General features: G+C 59.2%; 1 protein-coding gene across 7 annotated transcripts in view; it reads right to left on the bottom strand.

The window, feature by feature from the left end:
- The window catches only part of LOC147017721 (ATPase family gene 2 protein homolog B-like), a 62,143-nt gene that overhangs the window by 16,464 nt on the left and 26,249 nt on the right, over positions 1–19,430 (bottom strand). For 6 of the 7 annotated variants that reach the window (XM_085847557.1, XM_085847561.1, XM_085847558.1 and 3 more), the window contains 3 exons: positions 1,279–1,848; positions 984–1,193; positions 564–863 (listed from right to left, as the gene is read on the bottom strand). In XM_085847557.1, coding sequence (XP_085703683.1) covers positions 564–863; positions 984–1,193; positions 1,279–1,848 — 1,080 coding nt within the window. The remainder of the gene's footprint in view (positions 1–563; positions 864–983; positions 1,194–1,278; positions 1,849–19,430) is intronic. The other variant, XR_015049609.1, reaches the window with a different exon arrangement.

The following is a 19,430-nucleotide window of genomic DNA, read 5'->3' as shown; positions in this document are numbered from 1 at the left end:
GAGGGTAAATGGAGTGCAGAGTGAGGATTTTGAAGTGAAAGTGGGTGTTCATCAGGGTTCAGTCTTGGCCCAATCCTGTTCATTCTGGTTCTTGAGGCTATATCACAGGAATTTAGAGGAGGCTCACCTTGGGAGCTCCTGTATGCTGATGACCTGGTGTTGATAGCCGACAGTATGGAAGAGGTAATGGGTAAATGTGCACTATGAAAGAAGGGTATGGAAGCCATAGGACTGAAAGTAAATACAGGGAAAACAAAAGTACTTGTTTGTGGTGTGGGAGAAGAAAGTGTGGAAAAAAAAAAGAGGGAGGTGGCCCTGTGCTGTCTGTAAAAAAGTTGTGGGTAGCAATTCAATATTGTATAAATACTGCAACTGCTGGCATAGACTGCAGGCGGTAGCTGACTTCAAATGTGCTGTTTGCGCAGGTAAACAAGTGGCTCCAGTTAGAGCAGAAAGGTCAGTTTATGGGGTTATATCTCTGGAATGTGTTGATAAATTATGTTATCTTGGTGATATGATGAGTGCATGTGGTGGTGTGGAGGCAGCAGTGATTCTTTACTTACAGAATTATCTTGGTTACCCCACTTCTCCACATCCATCTGTCGATCATTCTCACAATCGTCCAACCCCACCGACGCCATTGCGCATTCGACTCCACTTTCAGCACAAGAATGCGGCGATAACACGCGTGACTTGCTGTCCGATAAGCGATGGCCCACTCCGTCCATCTCTGTAAGTAGAGTGGACAGCAGTCGTGCCGCGGCACCTCCATCACCTCGGGCTCCAGCACGTACACAAAGCATGGCATCTAGCTCATCCAGGAATAGCAGTGACGGTGCTGACGCTCGTGCACGCCGAAAAAGCTGTAGGTTACATAACTGATTACTAAATCTTTTATGTTGTTATTTAAAAAAAAAAAAAAGATAAGGAAAGGATTTCAAAATCCCATCAGTCATGCAAAAATGTGAAAGAAAAGTGTGAACCTCAACTAGTGTCTTCTCAGGATCCCCAAAACCAGGAGAAAATATATCGGCAGCACCGGCCGACAAGAAGGAAACGGTGAAACCATTGGCTGCTGCATGAGCCAGACTCGTCTTGGCACAGCCAGGAGGCCCGTAAAGCAGAACCCCTCGGGGTGGAGTCACGCCAAGCCTCCGAAGAGCAGCGGGGTTCCGCAGAGGCCACTCGATGCACTGCGTGCACAGTAGTTGTGGTTATCACAAGTTGAAGTAAATATTATCCTTCACGAGAAAATATTTCACAAATTATCTCACCCACCTGCTGCAATTTTAGCTTAACTCCTTGCAGCCCTCCAATGTCATCCCAGGTGAGAAGAGGAATGGCACGTGGTGCATAACCGCACCGCAGCACCGATGGTCCCACGATATGTAGTGCTCGGTAAAAGTCTTCCATGGTTACCTTCTCTCCAGGCTCATTCCTTACGAAGCCCCAATCCCTGCCATCACTCTCACCCAAAGCTTCACGGCTACCCAATCCCATATCCACTGTCGAGTCCACAACCTGACCCAATACTACCTCACCTCCATCCACGACGAAACCACCACCACCATGGTTCAATGCTTCATCATCCCTCACATCCATATTTTCTACATTGTCTACTGATACACTGTTGTCCTTCATGTTCTTCTCACAAAACTCCACATCTACCGTTTCAACATCACCTCTACTCCCAACCTCAACCGGTTCCTCAACCCTCTCATGATCTTCCTTCCTTTCCATTTTCAATCTGTTGCCTTCTCCCTCACTTTTCCTCACGTCCGATTCACGATGTCTATCAGGATAGCCGCCGTACCATTGCTGCCGTTCACGTGTCCCTCTGCCCGAAGTCTGAGGACACAAGACATGGGAGGACGAGGAAATAAATAAATGACAATTTACAACATCATGGATTCCATATGCAATCAGATGAACAAGTCCACTGTGTACATACAAGAAACTTTATCTAATATACAAAGCTGAGTTTGTGTCTGTGGGTCTGTGGGTGGATCGTACGCGCCGCCCATTCCAGAGGCTACGCCTTCTCCTCCAGCCGTCGAGAAATTGCCGCCATCCTTTTCGCTCCACGAAACTCCGATTATTTATCGGCCTTTGATTTACATTTGAAGACTGAACAATGCGTCTTCTATCGTTAAATAAAGGTACCGTTTTGAGGAAACAAAGGCAACAAAACAAACTGATGGACATGTAATTCACTTTGTGTATTATGTGAAGTAAACAAACATTAAAATCGGCTTCGTCATGAAATCGCTGCATACGTAATGAAACAGTCGGGAGGCCGCTGGGGAAATTACCCAGATATTCATCATGAACACGTAAACTTTAAAGTTGTATGAAATGTACACGTACAGTCGTACACTTTCGTACAATGAACATCACCTCTGAGTTTATGTACATTTTCATGACATCTTCAATTAAAAAAACTGTCCTTTTGTCGGCGTTTTGTATGCTCTGGATGCTGTCGAGATGTCCAGGGGTGTGTTCAGTTACCAAGTAGCTAAGTAGTGCTTCCCAAGACAGCTGTTCCTTATGAATGGTTTTGAATGGAGTGCTTGCTTGAATGCTTAAGCCACTTGGCGAGCACTCCAGCAGAAACTTGAATCTGAACACAAGCAACTGCACTTGGGAACTAACGGAGGGAGGGAAGGGGTGGGAGGAGGCAGGAGAAGAGAGATGGGGTGAGGAGGCAGGAGAAGAGAGATGGGGTGAGGAGGCAGGAGAAGAGAGATGGGATGGGAGGAGGAAGGAGAAGAGAGATGGGGTGGGAGGAGGGAGGGGAAGAGAGATGGGGTGGGAGGAGGCAGGAAAAGAGAGATGGGGTGAGGGGACAGGGGAAGAGAGATGGGGTGAGGAGGCAGGAGAAGAGAGATGGGGTGGGAGGAGGGAGGGGAAGAGAGATGGGGTGGGAGGAGGCAGGAGAAGAGAGATGGGGTGGGAGGAGGGAGGGGAAGAGAGATGGGGTGGGAGGAGGGAGGGGAAGAGAGATGGGGTGAGGAGGCAGGAGAAGAGAGATGGGGTGGGAGGAGGCAGGAGAAGAGAGATGGGGTGGGAGGAGGCAGGAGAAGAGAGATGGGGTGGGAGGAGGCAGGAGAAGAGAGATGGGGCGGGAGGAGGGAGGAGAAGAGAGATGGGGCGGGAGGAGGGAGGAGAAGAGAGATGGGGCGGGAGGAGGCAGGAGAAGAGAGATGGGGCGGGAGGAGGCAGGAGAAGAGAGATGGGGCGGGAGGAGGCAGGAGAAGAGAGATGGAGTGGGAGGAGGCAGGAGAAGAGAGATGGGGTGGGAGGAGGCAGGAGAAGAGAGATGGGGTGGGAGGAGGCAGGAGAAGAGAGATGGGGTGGGAGGAGGCAGGAGAAGAGAGAGATGGGGTGGGAGGAGGCAGGAGAAGAGAGAGATGGGGTGGGAGGAGGCAGGAGAAGAGAGATGGGGTGGGAGGAGGCAGGAGAATAGAGATGGAGTGGGAGGAGGCAGGAGAAGAGAGATGGGGTGAGGAGGCAGGAGAAGAGAGATGGGGTGAGGAGGCAGGAGAAGAGAGATGGGGTGGGAGGAGGAAGGAGAAGAGAGATGGGGTGGGAGGAGGAAGGAGAAGAGAGATGGGGTGGGAGGAGGAAGGAGAAGAGAGATGGGTTGGGAGGAGGAAGGAGAAGAGAGATGGGGTGGGAGGAGGGAGGAGAAGAGAGATGGGGTGGGAGGAGGAAGGAGAAGAGAGATGGGGTGGGAGGAGGAAGGAGAAGAGAGATGGGGTGGGAGGAGGAAGGAGAAGAGAGATGGGGTGGGAGGAGGGAGGGGAAGAGAGATGGGGTGGGAGGAGGAAGGAGAAGAGAGATGGGGTGGGAGGAGGCAGGAGAAGAGAGATGGGGTGGGAGGAGGAAGGAGAAGAGAGATGGGGTGGGAGGAGGGAGGAGAAGAGAGATGGGGTGGGAGGAGGGAGGAGAAGAGAGATGGGGTGAGGAGGCAGGAGAAGAGAGATGGGGTGAGGAGGCAGGAGAAGAGAGATGGGGTGGGAGGAGGCAGGAGAAGAGAGATGGGGTGGGAGGAGGCAGGAGAAGAGAGATGGGGTGGAAGGAGGCAGGAGAAGAGAGATGGGGTGGGAGGAGGAGGAGGAGAAGAGAGATGGGGCGGAGGAGGCAGGAGAAGAGAGATGGGGTGGGAGGAGGCAGGAGAAGAGAGATGGGGTGGGAGGAGGCAGGAGAAGAGAGATGGGGTGGGAGGAGGCAGGAGAAGAGAGATGGGGTGGGAGGAGGCAGGAGAAGAGAGATGGGGTGGGAGGAGGCAGGAGAAGAGAGATGGGGTGGGAGGAGGCAGGAGAAGAGAGATGGGGTGGAAGGAGTCAGGAGAAGAGAGATGGGGTGGGAGGAGGGAGAAGAAGAGAGATGGGGCGGGAGGAGGCAGGAGAAGAGAGATGGGGTGGGAGGAGGCAGGAGAAGAGAGATGGGGTGGGAGGAGGCAGGAGAAGAGAGATGGAGTGGGAGGAGGCAGGAGAAGAGAGATGGGGTGGGAGGAGGCAGGAGAAGAGAGATGGGGTGAGGAGGCAGGAGAAGAGAGATGGGGTGAGGAGGCAGGAGAAGAGAGATGGGGTGAGGAGGCAGGAGAAGAGAGATGGGGTGGGAGGAGGAAGGAGAAGAGAGATGGGGTGGGAGGAGGCAGGAGAAGAGAGATGGGGTGAGGAGGAGGCAGGAGAAGAGAGATGGGGTGAGGAGGCAGGAGAAGAGAGATGGGGTGAGGAGGCAGGAGAAGAGAGATGGGGTGGGAGGAGGAAGGAGAAGAGAGATGGGGTGGGAGGAGGAAGGAGAAGAGAGATGGGGTGGGTGGAGGCAGGAGAAGAGAGATGGGGTGGGAGGAGGCAGGAGAAGAGAGATGGGGTGGGAGGAGGCAGGAGAAGAGAGATGGGGTGAGGAGGAAGGAGAAGAGAGATGGGGTGGGAGGAGGAAGGAGAAGAGAGATGGGGTGGGAGGAGGAAGGAGAAGAGAGATGGGGTGGGAGGAGGGAGGAGAAGAGAGATGGGGTGGGAGGAGGCAGGAGAAGAGAGATGGGGTGGGAGGAGGAAGGAGAAGAGAGATGGGGTGGGAGGAGGCAGGAGAAGAGAGATGGGGTGGGAGGAGGCAGGAGAAGAGAGATGGGGTGGGAGGAGGGAGGAGAAGAGAGATGGGGTGAGGAGGCAGGAGAAGAGAGATGGGGTGGGAGGAGGCAGGAGAAGAGAGATGGGGTGGGAGGAGGCAGGAGAAGAGAGATGGGGTGGGAGGAGGCAGGAGAAGAGAGATGGGGTGGGAGGAGGCAGGAGAAGAGAGATGGGGTGGGAGGAGGCAGGAGAAGAGAGATGGGGTGGGAGGAGGCAGGAGAAGAGAGATGGGGTGGGAGGAGGCAGGAGAAGAGAGATGGGGTGGGAGGAGGCAGGAGAAGAGAGATGGGGTGGGAGGAGGCAGGAGAAGAGAGATGGGGTGGGAGGAGGCAGGAGAAGAGAGATGGGGTGGGAGGAGGCAGGAGAAGAGAGATGGGGTGGGAGGAGGCAGGAGAAGAGAGATGGGGTGGGAGGAGGCAGGAGAAGAGAGATGGGGTGGGAGGAGGCAGGAGAAGAGAGATGGGGTGGGAGGAGGCAGGAGAAGAGAGATGGGGTGGGAGGAGGCAGGAGAAGAGAGATGGGGTGGGAGGAGGCAGGAGAAGAGAGATGGGGTGGGAGGAGGCAGGAGAAGAGAGATGGGGTGGGAGGAGGAAGGAGAAGAGAGATGGGGTGGGAGGAGGAAGGAGAAGAGAGATGGGGTGGGAGGAGGAAGGAGAAGAGAGATGGGGTGAGGAGGAAGGAGAAGAGAGATGGGGTGGGAGGAGGAAGGAGAAGAGAGATGGGGTGGGAGGAGGAAGGAGAAGAGAGATGGGGTGGGAGGAGGAAGGAGAAGAGAGATGGGGTGGGAGGAGGGAGGAGAAGAGAGATGGGGTGGGAGGAGGAAGGAGAAGAGAGATGGGGTGGGAGGAGGACAGGGGAAGAGATGGGGTGGGAGGAGGCAGGAGAAGAGAGATGGGGTGGGAGGAGGCAGGAGAAGAGAGAGATGGGGTGGGAGGAGGGAGGAGAAGAGAGATGGGGTGGGAGGAGGGAGGGGAAGAGAGATGGGGTGGGAGGAGGGAGGAGAAGAGAGATGGGTTGGGAGAGGAGGAGGAGAAGAGATGGGGTGGGAGGAGGCAGGAGAAGAGAGATGGGGTGGGAGGAGGCAGGAGAAGAGAGATGGGGTGGGAGGAGGCAGGAGAAGAGAGATGGGGTGGGAGGAGGCAGGAGAAGAGAGATGGGGTGGGAGGAGGCAGGAGAAGAGAGATGGGGTGGGAGGAGGGAGGGGAAGAGAGATGGGGTGGGAGGAGGAGAAGAGAGATGGGGTGGGAGGAGGCAGGAGAAGAGAGATGGGGTGGGAGGAGGCAGGAGAAGAGAGATGGGGTGGGAGGAGGCAGGAGAAGAGAGATGGGGTGGGAGGAGGCAGGAGAAGAGAGATGGGGTGGGAGGAGGCAGGAGAAGAGAGATGGGGTGGGAGGAGGGAGGAGAAGAGAGATGGGGTGGGAGGAGGGAGGGGAAGAGAGATGGGGTGGGAGGACAGGAGAAGAGAGATGGGGTGGGAGGAGGCACGAGAATAGAGATGGGGTGGGAGGGGGCAGGAGAAGAGAGATGGGGTGGGAGGAGGCAGGAGAAGAGAGATGGGGTGGGAGGAGGCAGAAGAAGAGAGATGGGGTGGGAGGAGGCAGGAGAAGAGAGATGGGGTGGGAGGAGGGAGGAGAAGAGAGATGGGGTGGGAGGAGGGAGGGGAAGAGAGATGGGGTGGGAGGAGGCAGGAGAAGAGAGATGGGGTGGGAGGAGGCAGGAGAAGAGAGATGGGGTGGGAGGAGGCAGGAGAAGAGAGGGGGGGGGGGAGGAGGCAGGGGAAGAGGGATGGGGTGGGAGGAGGAAGGAGAAGAGAGATGGAGTGGGAGGAGGCAGGAGAAGAGAGATGGGGTGGGAGGAGGCAGGAGAAGAGAGATGGGGTGGGAGGAGGAAGGAGAAGAGAGATGGGGTGGGAGGAGGAAGGAGAAGAGAGATGGGGTGGGAGGAGGAAGGAGAAGAGAGATGGGTTGGGAGGAGGAAGGAGAAGAGAGATGGGGTGGGAGGAGGGAGGAGAAGAGAGATGGGGTGGGAGGAGGCAGGAGAAGAGAGATGGGGTGGGAGGAAGGAGAAGAGAGATGGGGTGGGAGGAGGAAGGAGAAGAGAGATGGGTTGGGAGGAGGAAGGAGAAGAGAGATGGGGTGGGAGGAGGGAGGAGAAGAGAGATGGGGTGGGAGGAGGCAGGAGAAGAGAGATGGGGTGGGAGGAGGAAGGAGAAGAGAGATGGGGTGGGAGGAGGAAGGAGAAGAGAGATGGGGTGGGAGGAGGGAGGGGAAGAGAGATGGGGTGGGAGGAGGCAGGAGAAGAGAGATGGGGTGGGAGGAGGCAGGAAAAGAGAGATGGGGTGAGGAGGCAGGAGAAGAGAGATGGGGTGGGAGGAGGCAGGAGAAGAGAGATGGGGTGGGAGGAGGAAGGAGAAGAGAGATGGGGTGGGAGGAGGAAGGAGAAGAGAGATGGGGTGGGAGGAGGAAGGAGAAGAGAGATGGGGTGGGAGGAGGAAGGAGAAGAGAGATGGGGTGGGAGGAGGGAGGGAAGAGAGATGGAGTGGGAGGAGGGAGGGGAAGAGAGATGGGGTGGGAGGAGGGAGGGGAAGAGAGATGGGGTGAGGGGACAGGGGAAGAGAGATGGGGTGAGGAGGCAGGAGAAGAGAGATGGGGTGGGAGGAGGGAGGAGAAGAGAGATGGGGTGGGAGGAGGCAGGAGAAGAGAGAGATGGGGTGGGAGGAGGGAGGAGAAGAGAGATGGGGTGGGAGGAGGGAGGGAAGAGAGATGGGGTGGGAGGAGGGAGGAGAAGAGAGATGGGGTGAGGAGGCAGGAGAAGAGAGATGGGGTGGGAGGAGGCAGGAGAAGAGAGATGGGGTGGGAGGAGGCAGGAGAAGAGAGATGGAGTGGGAGGAGGCAGGAGAAGAGAGATGGGGTGAGGAGGAGGCAGGAGAAGAGAGAGATGGGGTGAGGAGGGAGGAGAAGAGAGATGGGGTGGGAGGAGGGAGGGGAAGAGAGATGGGGTGGGAGGAGGGAGGAGAAGAGAGATGGGGTGAGGAGGCAGGAGAAGAGAGATGGGGTGGGAGGAGGCAGGAGAAGAGAGATGGGGTGAGGAGGCAGGAGAAGAGAGATGGGGTGAGGAGGCAGGTGAAGAGAGATGGGGTGGGAGGAGGCAGGACAAGAGAGATGGCGTGGGAGGAGGCAGGAGAAGAGAGATGGGGAGGGACGAGGCAGGAGAAGAGAAAAGGGATGGGAGGAGGGAGGAGAAGAGAGATGGGGTGGGAGGAGGGAGGGGAAGAGAGATGGGGTGGGAGGAGGGAGGAGAAGAGAGATGGGGTGAGGAGGCAGGAGAAGAGAGATGGGGTGGGAGGAGGCAGGAGAAGAGAGATGGGGTGGGAGGAGGCAGGACAAGAGAGATGGGGTGAGGAGGCAGGAGAAGAGAGATGGGGTGGGAGGAGGCAGGAGAAGAGAGATGGGGTGGGAGGAGGCAGGAGAAGAGAGATGGGGTGGGAGGAGGCAGGAGAAGAGAGATGGGGTGGGAGGAGGCAGGAGAAGAGAGAGATGGGGTGGGAGGAGGGAGGGGAAGAGAGATGGGGTGGGAGGAGGGAGGGGAACAGAGATGGGGTGGGAGGAGGGAGGAGAAGAGAGATGGGGTGAGGAGGCAGGAGAAGAGAGATGGGGTGGGAGGAGGCAGGAGAAGAGAGATGGGGTGGGAGGAGGCAGGAGAAGAGAGATGGGGTGAGGAGGCAGGAGAAGAGAGATGGGGTGGGAGGAGGAAGAAGAAGAGAGCTGGGGTGGGAGGAGGAAGGAGAAGAGAGATGGGGTGGGAGGAGGCAGGAGAAGAGAGATGGGGTGAGGAGGCAGGAGAAGAGAGATGGGGTGAGGAGGCAGGAGAAGAGAGATGGGGTGAGGAGGCAGGAGAAGAGAGATGGGGTGGGAGGAGGAAGGAGAAGAGAGATGGGGTGGGAGGAGGAAGGAGAAGAGAGATGGGGTGGGAGGAGGAAGGAGAAGAGAGATGGGGTGGGAGGAGGAAGGAGAAGAGAGATGGGGTGGGAGGAGGGAGGAGAAGAGAGATGGGGTGGGAGGAGGCAGGAGAAGAGAGATGGGGTGGGAGGAGGCAGGAGAAGAGAGATGGGGTGGGAGGAGGAAGGAGAAGAGAGATGGGGTGGAGGAGGAAGGAGAAGAGAGATGGGGTGGGAGGAGGAAGGAGAAGAGAGATGGGGTGGGAGGAGGAAGGAGAAGAGAGATGGGGTGGGAGGAGGGAGGAGAAGAGAGATGGGGTGGGAGGAGGCAGGAGAAGAGAGATGGGGTGGGAGGAGGCAGGAGAAGAGAGATGGGGTGGGAGGAGGAAGGAGAAGAGAGATGGGGTGGGAGGAGGGAGGGCAAGAGAGCTGGGGTGGGAGCAGCCACCAAAAGAGAGATGGGGTGGGAGGAGGCAGCAAAAGAGAGATGGGCTGAGGAGGCAGGAGAAGAGAGATGGGGTGAGGAGGCAGCAGAAGAGAGAGGGGGTGGGAGGAGGAAGCACAAGAGAGATGGGGTGGGAGGAGGAAGGAGAAGAGAGATGGGGTGGGAGGAGGAAGGAGAAGAGAGATGGGGTGGGAGGAGGAAGGAGAAGAGAGATGGGGTGGGAGGAGGGAGGGGAAGAGAGATGGGGTGGGAGGAGGCAGGAAAAGAGAGATGGGGTGGGAGGAGGGAGGAAGAGAGATGGGGTGAGGGGACAGGGGAAGAGATGGGGTGAGGAGGCAGGAGAAGAGAGATGGGGTGGGAGGAGGGAGGAGGAAAGAGAGATGGGGTGGGAGGAGGCAGGAGAAGAGAGAGATGGGGTGGGAGGAGGGAGGGGAAGAGAGAGATGGGGTGGGAGGAGGGAGGGGAAGAGAGATGGGGTGGGAGGAGGGAGGAGAAGAGAGATGGGGTGAGGAGGCAGGAGAAGAGAGATGGGGTGGGAGGAGGCAGGAGAAGAGAGATGGGGTGGGAGGAGGCAGGAGAAGAGAGATGGAGTGGGAGGAGGCAGGAGAAGAGAGATGGGGTGGGAGGAGGCAGGAGAAGAGAGATGGGGTGGGAGGAGGCAGGAGAAGAGAGAGATGGGGTGGGAGGAGGCAGGAGAAGAGAGGGATGGGGGGGGAGGAGGCAGGAGAAGAGAGGTGGGGGGGGAGGAGGCAGGAGAAGAGATGGGGTGGGAGGAGGCAGGAGAATAGAGATGGGGTGGGAGGAGGCAGGAGAAGAGAGATGGGGGGGGAGGAGGCAGGAGAAGAGAGATGGGGTGGGAGGAGGCAGGAGAAGAGAGATGGGGTGGGAGGAGGCAGGAGAAGAGAGATGGGGTGGGAGGAGGAAGGAGAAGAGAGATGGGGTGGGAGGAGGCAGGAGAAGAGAGATGGGGTGGGAGGAGGCAGGGGAAGAGAGATGGGGTGCGGGAGGAGGCAGGAGAAGAGAGATGGGGTGGGAGGAGGCAGGAGAAGAGAGATGGGGTGGGAGCAGGCAGGAGAAGAGAGATGGGGTGGGAGCAGGCAGGAGAAGAGAGGTGGGGTGGGAGGAGGCAGGAGAAGAGAGATGGGGTGGGAGGAGGCAGGAGAAGAGAGATGGGGTGGGAGGAGGGAGGGGAAGAGAGATGGGGTGGGAGGAGGGAGGGGAAGAGAGATGGGGTGGGAGGAGGGAGGGGAAGAGAGATGGGGTGGGAGGAGGGAGGGAAGAGATGGGGTGAGGGGACAGGGGAAGAGAGATGGGGTGAGGAGGCAGGAGAAGAGAGATGGGGTGGGAGGAGGGAGGGGAAGAGAGATGGGGTGGGAGGAGGCAGGAGAAGAGAGATGGGGTGGGAGGAGGGAGGGGAAGAGAGATGGGGTGGGAGGAGGCAGGAGAAGAGAGATGGGGTGGGAGGAGGCAGGAGAAGAGAGATGGGGTGGGAGGAGGGAGGAGAAGAGAGATGGGGTGGGAGGAGGGAGGGGAAGAGAGATGGGGTGGGAGGAGGCAGGAGAAGAGAGATGGGGTGGGAGGAGGCAGGAGAAGAGAGATGGGGTGGGAGGAGGCAGGAGAAGAGAGATGGGGTGGGAGGAGGCAGGAGAAGAGAGATGGGGTGGGAGGAGGAAGGAGAAGAGAGATGGGTTGGGAGGAGGAAGGAGAAGAGAGATGGGGTGGGAGGAGGGAGGGGAAGAGAGATGGGGTGGGAGGAGGCAGGAGAAGAGAGATGGGGTGGGAGGAGGAAGGAGAAGAGAGATGGGGTGGGAGGAGGAAGGAGAAGAGAGATGGGTTGGGAGGAGGAAGGAGAAGAGAGATGGGGTGGGAGGAGGGAGGGAAGAGAGATGGGGTGGGAGGAGGCAGGAGAAGAGAGGTGGGGTGGGAGGAGGAAGGAGAAGAGAAATGGGGTGGGAGGAGGAACGAGAAGAGAGATGGGGTGGGAGGAGGGAGGGGAAGAGAGATGGGGTGGGAGGAGGCAGGAAAAGAGAGATGGGGTGGGAGGAGGCAGGAAAACAGAGATGGGGTGAGGAGGCAGGAGAAGAGAGATGGGGTGAGGAGGCAGGAGAAGAGAGATGGGGTGGGAGGAGGAAGGAGAAGAGAGATGGGGTGGGAGGAGGAAGGAGAAGAGAGATGGGGTGGGAGGAGGAAGGAGAAGAGAGATGGGGTGGGAGGAGGAAGGAGAAGAGAGATGGGGTGGGAGGAGGGAGGGGAAGAGAGATGGGGTGGGAGGAGGGAGGAAGAGAGATGGGGTGGGAGGAGGGAGGGGAAGAGAGATGGGGTGAGGGGACAGGGGAAGAGATGGGGTGAGGAGGCAGGAGAAGAGAGATGGGGTGGGAGGAGGGAGGAAAGAGAGATGGGGTGGGAGGAGGCAGGAGAAGAGAGAGATGGGGTGGGAGGAGGGAGGGGAAGAGAGATGGGGTGGGAGGAGGGAGGGGAAGAGAGATGGGGTGGGAGGAGGGAGGAGAAGAGAGATGGGGTGAGGAGGCAGGAGAAGAGAGATGGGGTGGGAGGAGGCAGGAGAAGAGAGATGGGGTGAGAGGAGGCAGGAGAAGAGAGATGGAGTGGGAGGAGGCAGGAGAAGAGAGATGGGGTGGGAGGAGGCAGGAGAAGAGAGATGGGGTGGGAGGAGGGAGGAGAAGAGAGATGGGGTGGGAGGAGGGAGGGGAAGAGAGATGGGGTGGGAGGAGGGAGGAGAAGAGAGATGGGGTGGGAGGAGGCAGGAGAAGAGAGATGGGGTGAGGAGGCAGGAGAAGAGAGATGGGGTGGAGGAGGCAGGAGAAGAGAGATGGGGTGGGAGGAGGCAGGAGAAGAGAGATGGGGTGGGAGGAGGCAGGAGAAGAGAGATGGGGTGGGAGGAGGCAGGAGAAGAGAGATGGGGTGGGAGGAGGCAGGAGAAGAGAGATGGGGTGGGAGGAGGGAGGAGAAGAGAGATGGGGTGGGAGGAGGGAGGAGAAGAGAGAGATGGGGTGGGAGGAGGCAGGAGAAGAGAGATGGGGTGGGAGGAGGCAGGAGAAGAGAGATGGGGTGGGAGGAGGCAGGAGAAGAGAGATGGGGTGAGGAGGCAGGAGAAGAGAGATGGGGTGGGAGGAGGCAGGAGAAGAGAGATGGGGTGGGAGGAGGCAGGAGAAGAGAGATGGGGTGGAGGAGGCAGGAGAAGAGAGATGGGGTGGGAGGAGGCAGGAGAAGAGAGAGATGGGGTGGGAGGAGGGAGGAGAAGAGAGATGGGGTGGGAGGAGGGAGGGGAACAGAGATGGGGTGGGAGGAGGGAGGAGAAGAGAGATGGGGTGAGGAGGCAGGAGAAGAGAGATGGGGTGGGAGGAGGCAGGAGAAGAGAGATGGGGTGGGAGGAGGCAGGAGAAGAGAGATGGGGTGAGGAGGCAGGAGAAGAGAGATGGGGTGGGAGGAGGAAGAAGAAGAGAGATGGGGTGGGAGGAGGAAGGAGAAGAGAGATGGGGTGGGAGGAGGAAGGAGAAGAGAGTTGGGGTGAGGAGGCAGGAGAAGAGAGAAGGGGTGAGGAGGCAGGAGAAGAGAGATGGGGTGAGGAGGCAGGAGAAGAGAGATGGGGTGGGAGGAGGAAGCAGAAGAGAGAGGGGGTGGGAGGAGGAAGGAGAAGAGAGATGGGGTGGGAGGAGGAAGGAGAAGAGAGATGGGGTGGGAGGAGGAAGGAGAAGAGAGATGGGGTGGGAGGAGGGAGGGAAGAGAGATGGGGTGGGAGGAGGCAGGAGAAGAGAGATGGGGTGGGAGGAGGCAGGAGAAGAGAGATGGGGTGGGAGGAGGAAGGAGAAGAGAGATGGGGTGGGAGGAGGAAGGAGAAGAGAGATGGGGTGGGAGGAGGAAGGAGAAGAGAGATGGGGTGGGAGGAGGAAGGAGAAGAGAGATGGGGTGGGAGGAGGCAGGAGAAGAGAGATGGGGTGGGAGGAGGCAGGAGAAGAGAGATGGGGTGGGAGGAGGAAGGAGAAGAGAGATGGGGTGGGAGGAGGCAGGAGAAGAGAGATGGGGTGGGAGGAGGCAGGAAAAGAGAGATGGGGTGGGAGGAGGCAGGAGAAGAGAGATGGGGTGAGGAGGCAGGAGAAGAGAGATGGGGTGGGAGGAGGAAGGACAAGAGAGATGGGGTGGGAGGAGGAAGGAGAAGAGAGATGGGGTGGGAGGAGGAAGGAGAAGAGAGATGGGGTGGGAGGAGAAAGGAGAAGAGAGATGGGGTGGGAGGAGGGAGGGGAAGAGAGATGGGGTGGGAGGAGGCAGGAAAGAGAGATGGGGTGGGAGGAGGGAGGAAGAGAGATGGGGTGAGGGGACAGGGGAAGAGATGGGGTGAGGAGGCAGGAGAAGAGAGATGGGGTGGGAGGAGGGAGGAGAAGAGAGATGGGGTGGGAGGAGGCAGGAGAAGAGAGAGATGGGGTGGGAGGAGGGAGGGGAAGAGAGAGATGGGGTGGGAGGAGGGAGGGGAAGAGAGATGGGGTGGGAGGAGGGAGGAGAAGAGAGATGGGGTGAGGAGGCAGGAGAAGAGAGATGGGGTGGGAGGAGGCAGGAGAAGAGAGATGGGGTGGGAGGAGGTAGGAGAAGAGATGGACTGGGAGGAGGCAGGAGAACAGAGATGGGGTGGGAGGAGGCAGGTGAACAGAGATGGGGTGGGAAGAGGCAGGAGAAGAGAGATGGGGTGGGAGCAGGCAGGAGAAGAGAGATGGGGTGTGAGGAGGCAGGAGAAGAGAGATGGGGTGGGAGGAGGCAGGAGAAGAGAGATGGGGTGGGAGGAGGAAGGAGAAGAGAGATGGGTTGGGAGGAGGAAGGAGAAGAGAGATGGGGTGGGAGGAGGGAGGGGAAGAGAGATGGGGTGGGAGGAGGCAGGAGAAGAGAGATGGGGTGGGAGGAGGAAGGAGAAGAGAGATGGGGTGGGAGGAGGAAGGAGAAGAGAGATGGGTTGGGAGGAGGAAGGAGAAGAGAGATGGGGTGGGAGGAGGGAGGGAAGAGAGATGGGGTGGGAGGAGGCAGGAGAAGAGAGATGGGGGGGGGGGGGGAAGGAGAAGAGAGAGGGGGGGGGAGGAGGAAGGAGAAGAGAGATGGGGTGGGAGGAGGGAGGGGAAGAGAGATGGGGTGGGAGGAGGCAGGAAAAGAGAGATGGGGTGGGAGGAGGCAGGAAAAGAGAGATGGGGTGAGGAGGCAGGAGAAGAGAGATGGGGTGAGGAGGCAGGAGAAGAGAGATGGGGTGGGAGGAGGAAGGACAAGAGAGATGGGGTGGGAGGAGGAAGGAGAAGAGAGATGGGGTGGGAGGAGGAAGGAGAAGAGAGATGGGGTGGGAGGAGGAAGGAGAAGAGAGATGGGGTGGGAGGAGGGAGGGGAAGAGAGATGGGGTGGGAGGAGGGAGGGGAAGAGAGATGGGGTGGGAGGAGGGAGGAAGAGATGGGGTGAGGGGACAGGGGAAGAGATGGGGTGAGGAGGCAGGAGAAGAGAGATGGGGTGGGAGGAGGGAGGAGAAGAGAGATGGGGCGGGAGGAGGCAGGAGAAGAGAGATGGGGTGGGAGGAGGGAGGGAAGAGAGATGGGGTGGGAGGAGGGAGGGGAAGAGAGATGGGGTGGGAGGAGGGAGGGAAGAGAGATGGGGTGGGAGGAGGGAGGAAGAGAGATGGGGTGGGAGGAGGGAGGAGAAGAGAGATGGGGTGGGAGGAGGGAGGAGAAGAGAGATGGGGTGGGAGGAGGGAGGAGAAGAGAGATGGGGTGAGGAGGCAGGAGGAGAAGAGAGATGGGGTGCGAGGAGGCAGGACAAGAGAGATGGGGTGGGAGGAGGCAGGAGAAGAGAGATGGGGTGGGAGGAGGCAGGAGAAGAGAGATGGGGTGGGAGGAGGGAGGAGAAGAGAGATGGGGTGGGAGGAGGGAGGGGAAGAGAGATGGGGTGGGAGGAGGGAGGAGAAGAGAGATGGGGTGAGGAGGCAGGAGAAGAGAGATGGGGTGAGGAGGCAGGAGAAGAGAGATGGGGTGGGAGGAGGCAGGAGAAGAGAGATGGGGTGAGGAGGCAGGAGAAGAGAGATGGGGTGGGAGGAGGCAGGAGAAGAGAGATGGGGTGGGAGGAGGCAGGAGAAGAGAGATGGGGTGGGAGGAGGCAGGAGAAGAGAGATGGGGTGGGAGGAGGCAGGAGAAGAGAGAGATGGGGTGGGAGGAGGGAGGGGAAGAGAGATGGGGTGGGAGGAGGGAGGGGAACAGAGATGGGGTGGGAGGAGGGAGGAGAAGAGAGATGGGGTGAGGAGGCAGGAGAAGAGAGATGGGGTGGGAGGAGGCAGGAGAAGAGAGATGGGGTGGGAGGAGGCAGGAGAAGAGAGATGGGGTGAGGAGGCAGGAGAAGAGAGATGGGGTGGGAGGAGGAAGAAGAAGAGAGATGGGGTGGGAGGAGGAAGAAGAAGAGAGATGGGGAGGGAGGAGGAAGGAGAAGAGAGATGGGGAGGGAGGAGGCAGGAGAAGAGAGATGGGGTGAGGAGGCAGGAGAAGAGAGATGGGGTGAGGAGGCAGGAGAAGAGAGATGGGGTGAGGAGGCAGGAGAAGAGAGATGGGGAGGGAGGAGGAAGGAGAAGAGAGATGGGGTGGGAGGAGGAAGGAGAAGAGAGATGGGGTGGGAGGAGGAAGGAGAAGAGAGATGGGGTGGGAGGAGGAAGGAGAAGAGAGATGGGGTGGGAGGAGGGAGGGAAGAGAGATGGGGTGGGAGGAGGCAGGAGAAGAGAGATGGGGTGGGAGGAGGCAGGAGAAGAGAGATGGGGTGGGAGGAGGAAGGAGAAGAGAGATGGGGTGGGAGGAGGAAGGAGAAGAGAGATGGGGTGGGAGGAGGAAGGAGAAGAGAGATGGGGGGGGAGGAGGAAGGAGAAGAGAGATGGGGTGGGAGGAGGGAGGGGAAGAGAGATGGGGTGGGAGGAGGCAGGAGAAGAGAGATGGGGTGGGAGGAGGCAGGAGAAGAGAGATGGGGTGGGAGGAGGAAGGAGAAGAGAGATGGGGTGGGAGGAGGGAGGGGAAGAGAGATGGGGTGGGAGGAGGGAGGGGAAGAGAGATGGGGTGAGGGGACAGGGGAAGAGAGATGGGGTGGGAGGAGGGAGGGAAGAGAGATGGGGTGAGGGGACAGGGGAAGAGAGATGGGGTGGGAGGAGGGAGGAGAAGAGAGATGGGGTGGGAGGAGGAAGGAGAAGAGAGATGGGGTGGGAGGAGGAAGGAGAAGAGAGATGGGGTGGGAGGAGGGAGGGGAAGAGAGATGGGGTGACGAGGGAGGGCAAGAGAGATGGGGTGAGGGGACAGGGGAAGAGAGATGGGGTGAGGAGGCAGGAGAAGAGAGATGGGGTGGGAGGAGGTAGGAGAAGAGAGATGGGGTGGGAGGAGGGAGGGGAAGAGAGATGGGGTGGGAGGAGGGAGGGGAAGAGAGATGGGGTGGGAGGAGGGAGGGGAAGAGAGATGGGGTGGGAGGAGGGAGGGAAGAGAGATGGGGTGGGAGGAGGGAGGGAAGAGAGATGGGGTGAGGAGGGAGGAGAAGAGAGATGGGGTGGGAGGAGGGAGGAGAAGAGAGATGGGGTGGGAGGAGGCAGGAGAAGAGAGATTGGGTGGGAGGAGGAAGGAGAAGAGAGATGGGGTGGGAGGAGGGAGGGGAAGAGAGATGGGGTGAGGGGACAGGGGAAGAGAGATGGGGTGAGGAGGCAGAAGAGAGATGGGGTGAGGAGGCAGAAGAGAGATGGGGTGGGAGGAGGCAGGAGAAGAGAGATGGGGTGGGAGGAGGGAGGGGAAGAGAGATGGGGTGGGAGGAGGCAGGAGAAGAGAGATGGGGTGGGAGGAGGCAGGAGAAGAGAGATGGGGTGGGAGGAGGGAGGAGAAGAGAGATGGGGTGGGAGGAGGGAGGAAGAGAGATGGGGTGGGAGGAGGCAGGAGAAGAGAGATGGGGTGGGAGGAGGCAGGAGAAGAGAGATGGGGTGGGAGGAGGCAGGAGAAGAGAGATGGGGTGGGAGGAGGCAGGAGAAGAGAGATGGGGTGGGAGGAGGAAGGAGAAGAGAGATGGGTTGGGAGGAGGAAGGAGAAGAGAGATGGGGTGGGAGGAGGGAGGGAAGAGAGATGGGGTGGGAGGAGGCAGGAGAAGAGAGATGGGGTGCGAGGAGGAAGGAGAAGAGAGATGGGGTGGGAGGAGGAAGGAGAAGAGAGATGGGTTGGGAGGAGGAAGGAGAAGAGAGATGGGGTGGGCGGAGGGAGGGGAAGAGAGATGGGGGGGGAGGAGGCAGGAGAAGAGAGATGGGGTGGGAGGAGGAAGGAGAAGAGAGATGGGGTGGGAGGAGGAAGGAGAAGAGAGAGATGGGGTGGGAGGAGGGAGGGGAAGAGAGATGGGGTGGGAGGAGGGAGGGGAAGAGAGATGGGGTGGGAGGAGGGAGGAGAAGAGAGATGGGGTGAGGAGGCAGGAGAAGAGAGATGGGGGGGGAGGAGGCAGGAGAAGAGAGATGGGGTGGGAGGAGGCAGGAGAAGAGAGATGGGGTGAGGAGGCAGGAGAAGAGAGATGGGGTGGGAGGAGGCAGGAGAAGAGAGATGGGGTGGGAGGAGGCAGGAGAAGAGAGATGGGGTGGGAGGAGGCAGGAGAAGAGAGATGGGGTGGGAGGAGGCAGGAGAAGAGAGATGGGGTGGGAGGAGGGAGGGGAAGAGAGATGGGGTGGGAGGAGGGAGGGGAACAGAGATGGGGTGGGAGGAGGGAGGAGAAGAGAGATGGGGTGAGGAGGCAGGAGAAGAGAGATGGGGTGGGAGGAGGCAGGAGAAGAGAGATGGGGTGGGAGGAGGCAGGAGAAGAGAGATGGGGTGAGGAGGCAGGAGAAGAGAGATGGGGTGGGAGGAGGGAAGAAGAGAGATGGGGTGGGAGGAGGAAGAAGAAGAGAGATGGGGTGGGAGGAGGAAGGAGAAGAGAGATGGGGTGGGAGGAGGCAGGAGAAGAGAGATGGGGTGAGGAGGCAGGAGAAGAGAGATGGGGTGAGGAGGCAGGAGAAGAGAGATGGGGTGAGGAGGCAGGAGAAGAGAGATGGGGTGGGAGGAGGAAGGAGAAGAGAGATGGGGTGGGAGGAGGAAGGAGAAGAGAGATGTGGTGGGAGGAGGAAGGAGAAGAGAGATGGGGTGGGAGGAGGAAGGAGAAGAGAGATGGGGTGGGAGGAGGGAGGAGAAGAGAGATGGGGTGGGAGGAGGCAGGAGAAGAGAGATGGGGTGGGAGGAGGCAGGAGAAGAGAGATGGGGTGGGAGGAGGAAGGAGAAGAGAGATGGGGTGGGAGGAGGAAGGAGAAGAGAGATGGGGTGGGAGGAGGAAGGAGAAGAGAGATGGGGTGGGAGGAGGAAGGAGAAGAGAGATGGGGTGGGAGGAGGGAGGGAAGAGAGATGGGGTGGGAGGAGGCAGGAGAAGAGAGATGGGGTGGGAGGAGGCAGGAGAAGAGAGATGGGGTGGGAGGAGGAAGGAGAAGAGAGATGGGGTGGGAGGAGGGAGGGGAAGAGAGATGGGGTGGGAGGAGGGAGGGGAAGAGAGATGGGGTGAGGGGACAGGGGAAGAGAGATGGGGTGGGAGGAGGGAGGGGAAGAGAGATGGGGTGAGGGGACAGGGGAAGAGAGATGGGGTGGGAGGAGGGAGGAGAAGAGAGATGGGGTGGGAGGAGGAAGGAGAAGAGAGATGGGGTGGGAGGAGGAAGGAGAAGAGAGATGGGGTGGGAGGAGGGAGGGGAAGAGAGATGGGGTGGGACGAGGGAGGGCAAGAGAGATGGGGTGAGGGGACAGGGGAAGAGAGATGGGGTGAGGAGGCAGGAGAAGAGAGATGGGGTGGGAGGAGGTAGGAGAAGAGAGATGGGGTGGGAGGAGGGAGGGGAAGAGAGATGGGGTGGGAGGAGGGAGGAAGAGAGATG

This window comes from Eptatretus burgeri, chromosome 11 (genome assembly GCF_056783735.1).
Source record: "Eptatretus burgeri isolate ZD-2024b chromosome 11, Ebu_testis_v1, whole genome shotgun sequence".
Taxonomy (NCBI): domain Eukaryota; kingdom Metazoa; phylum Chordata; class Myxini; order Myxiniformes; family Myxinidae; genus Eptatretus; species Eptatretus burgeri.
Note: the sequence above shows the minus strand (reverse complement) of the source record. Positions and strands in the feature narration are given on the sequence as shown.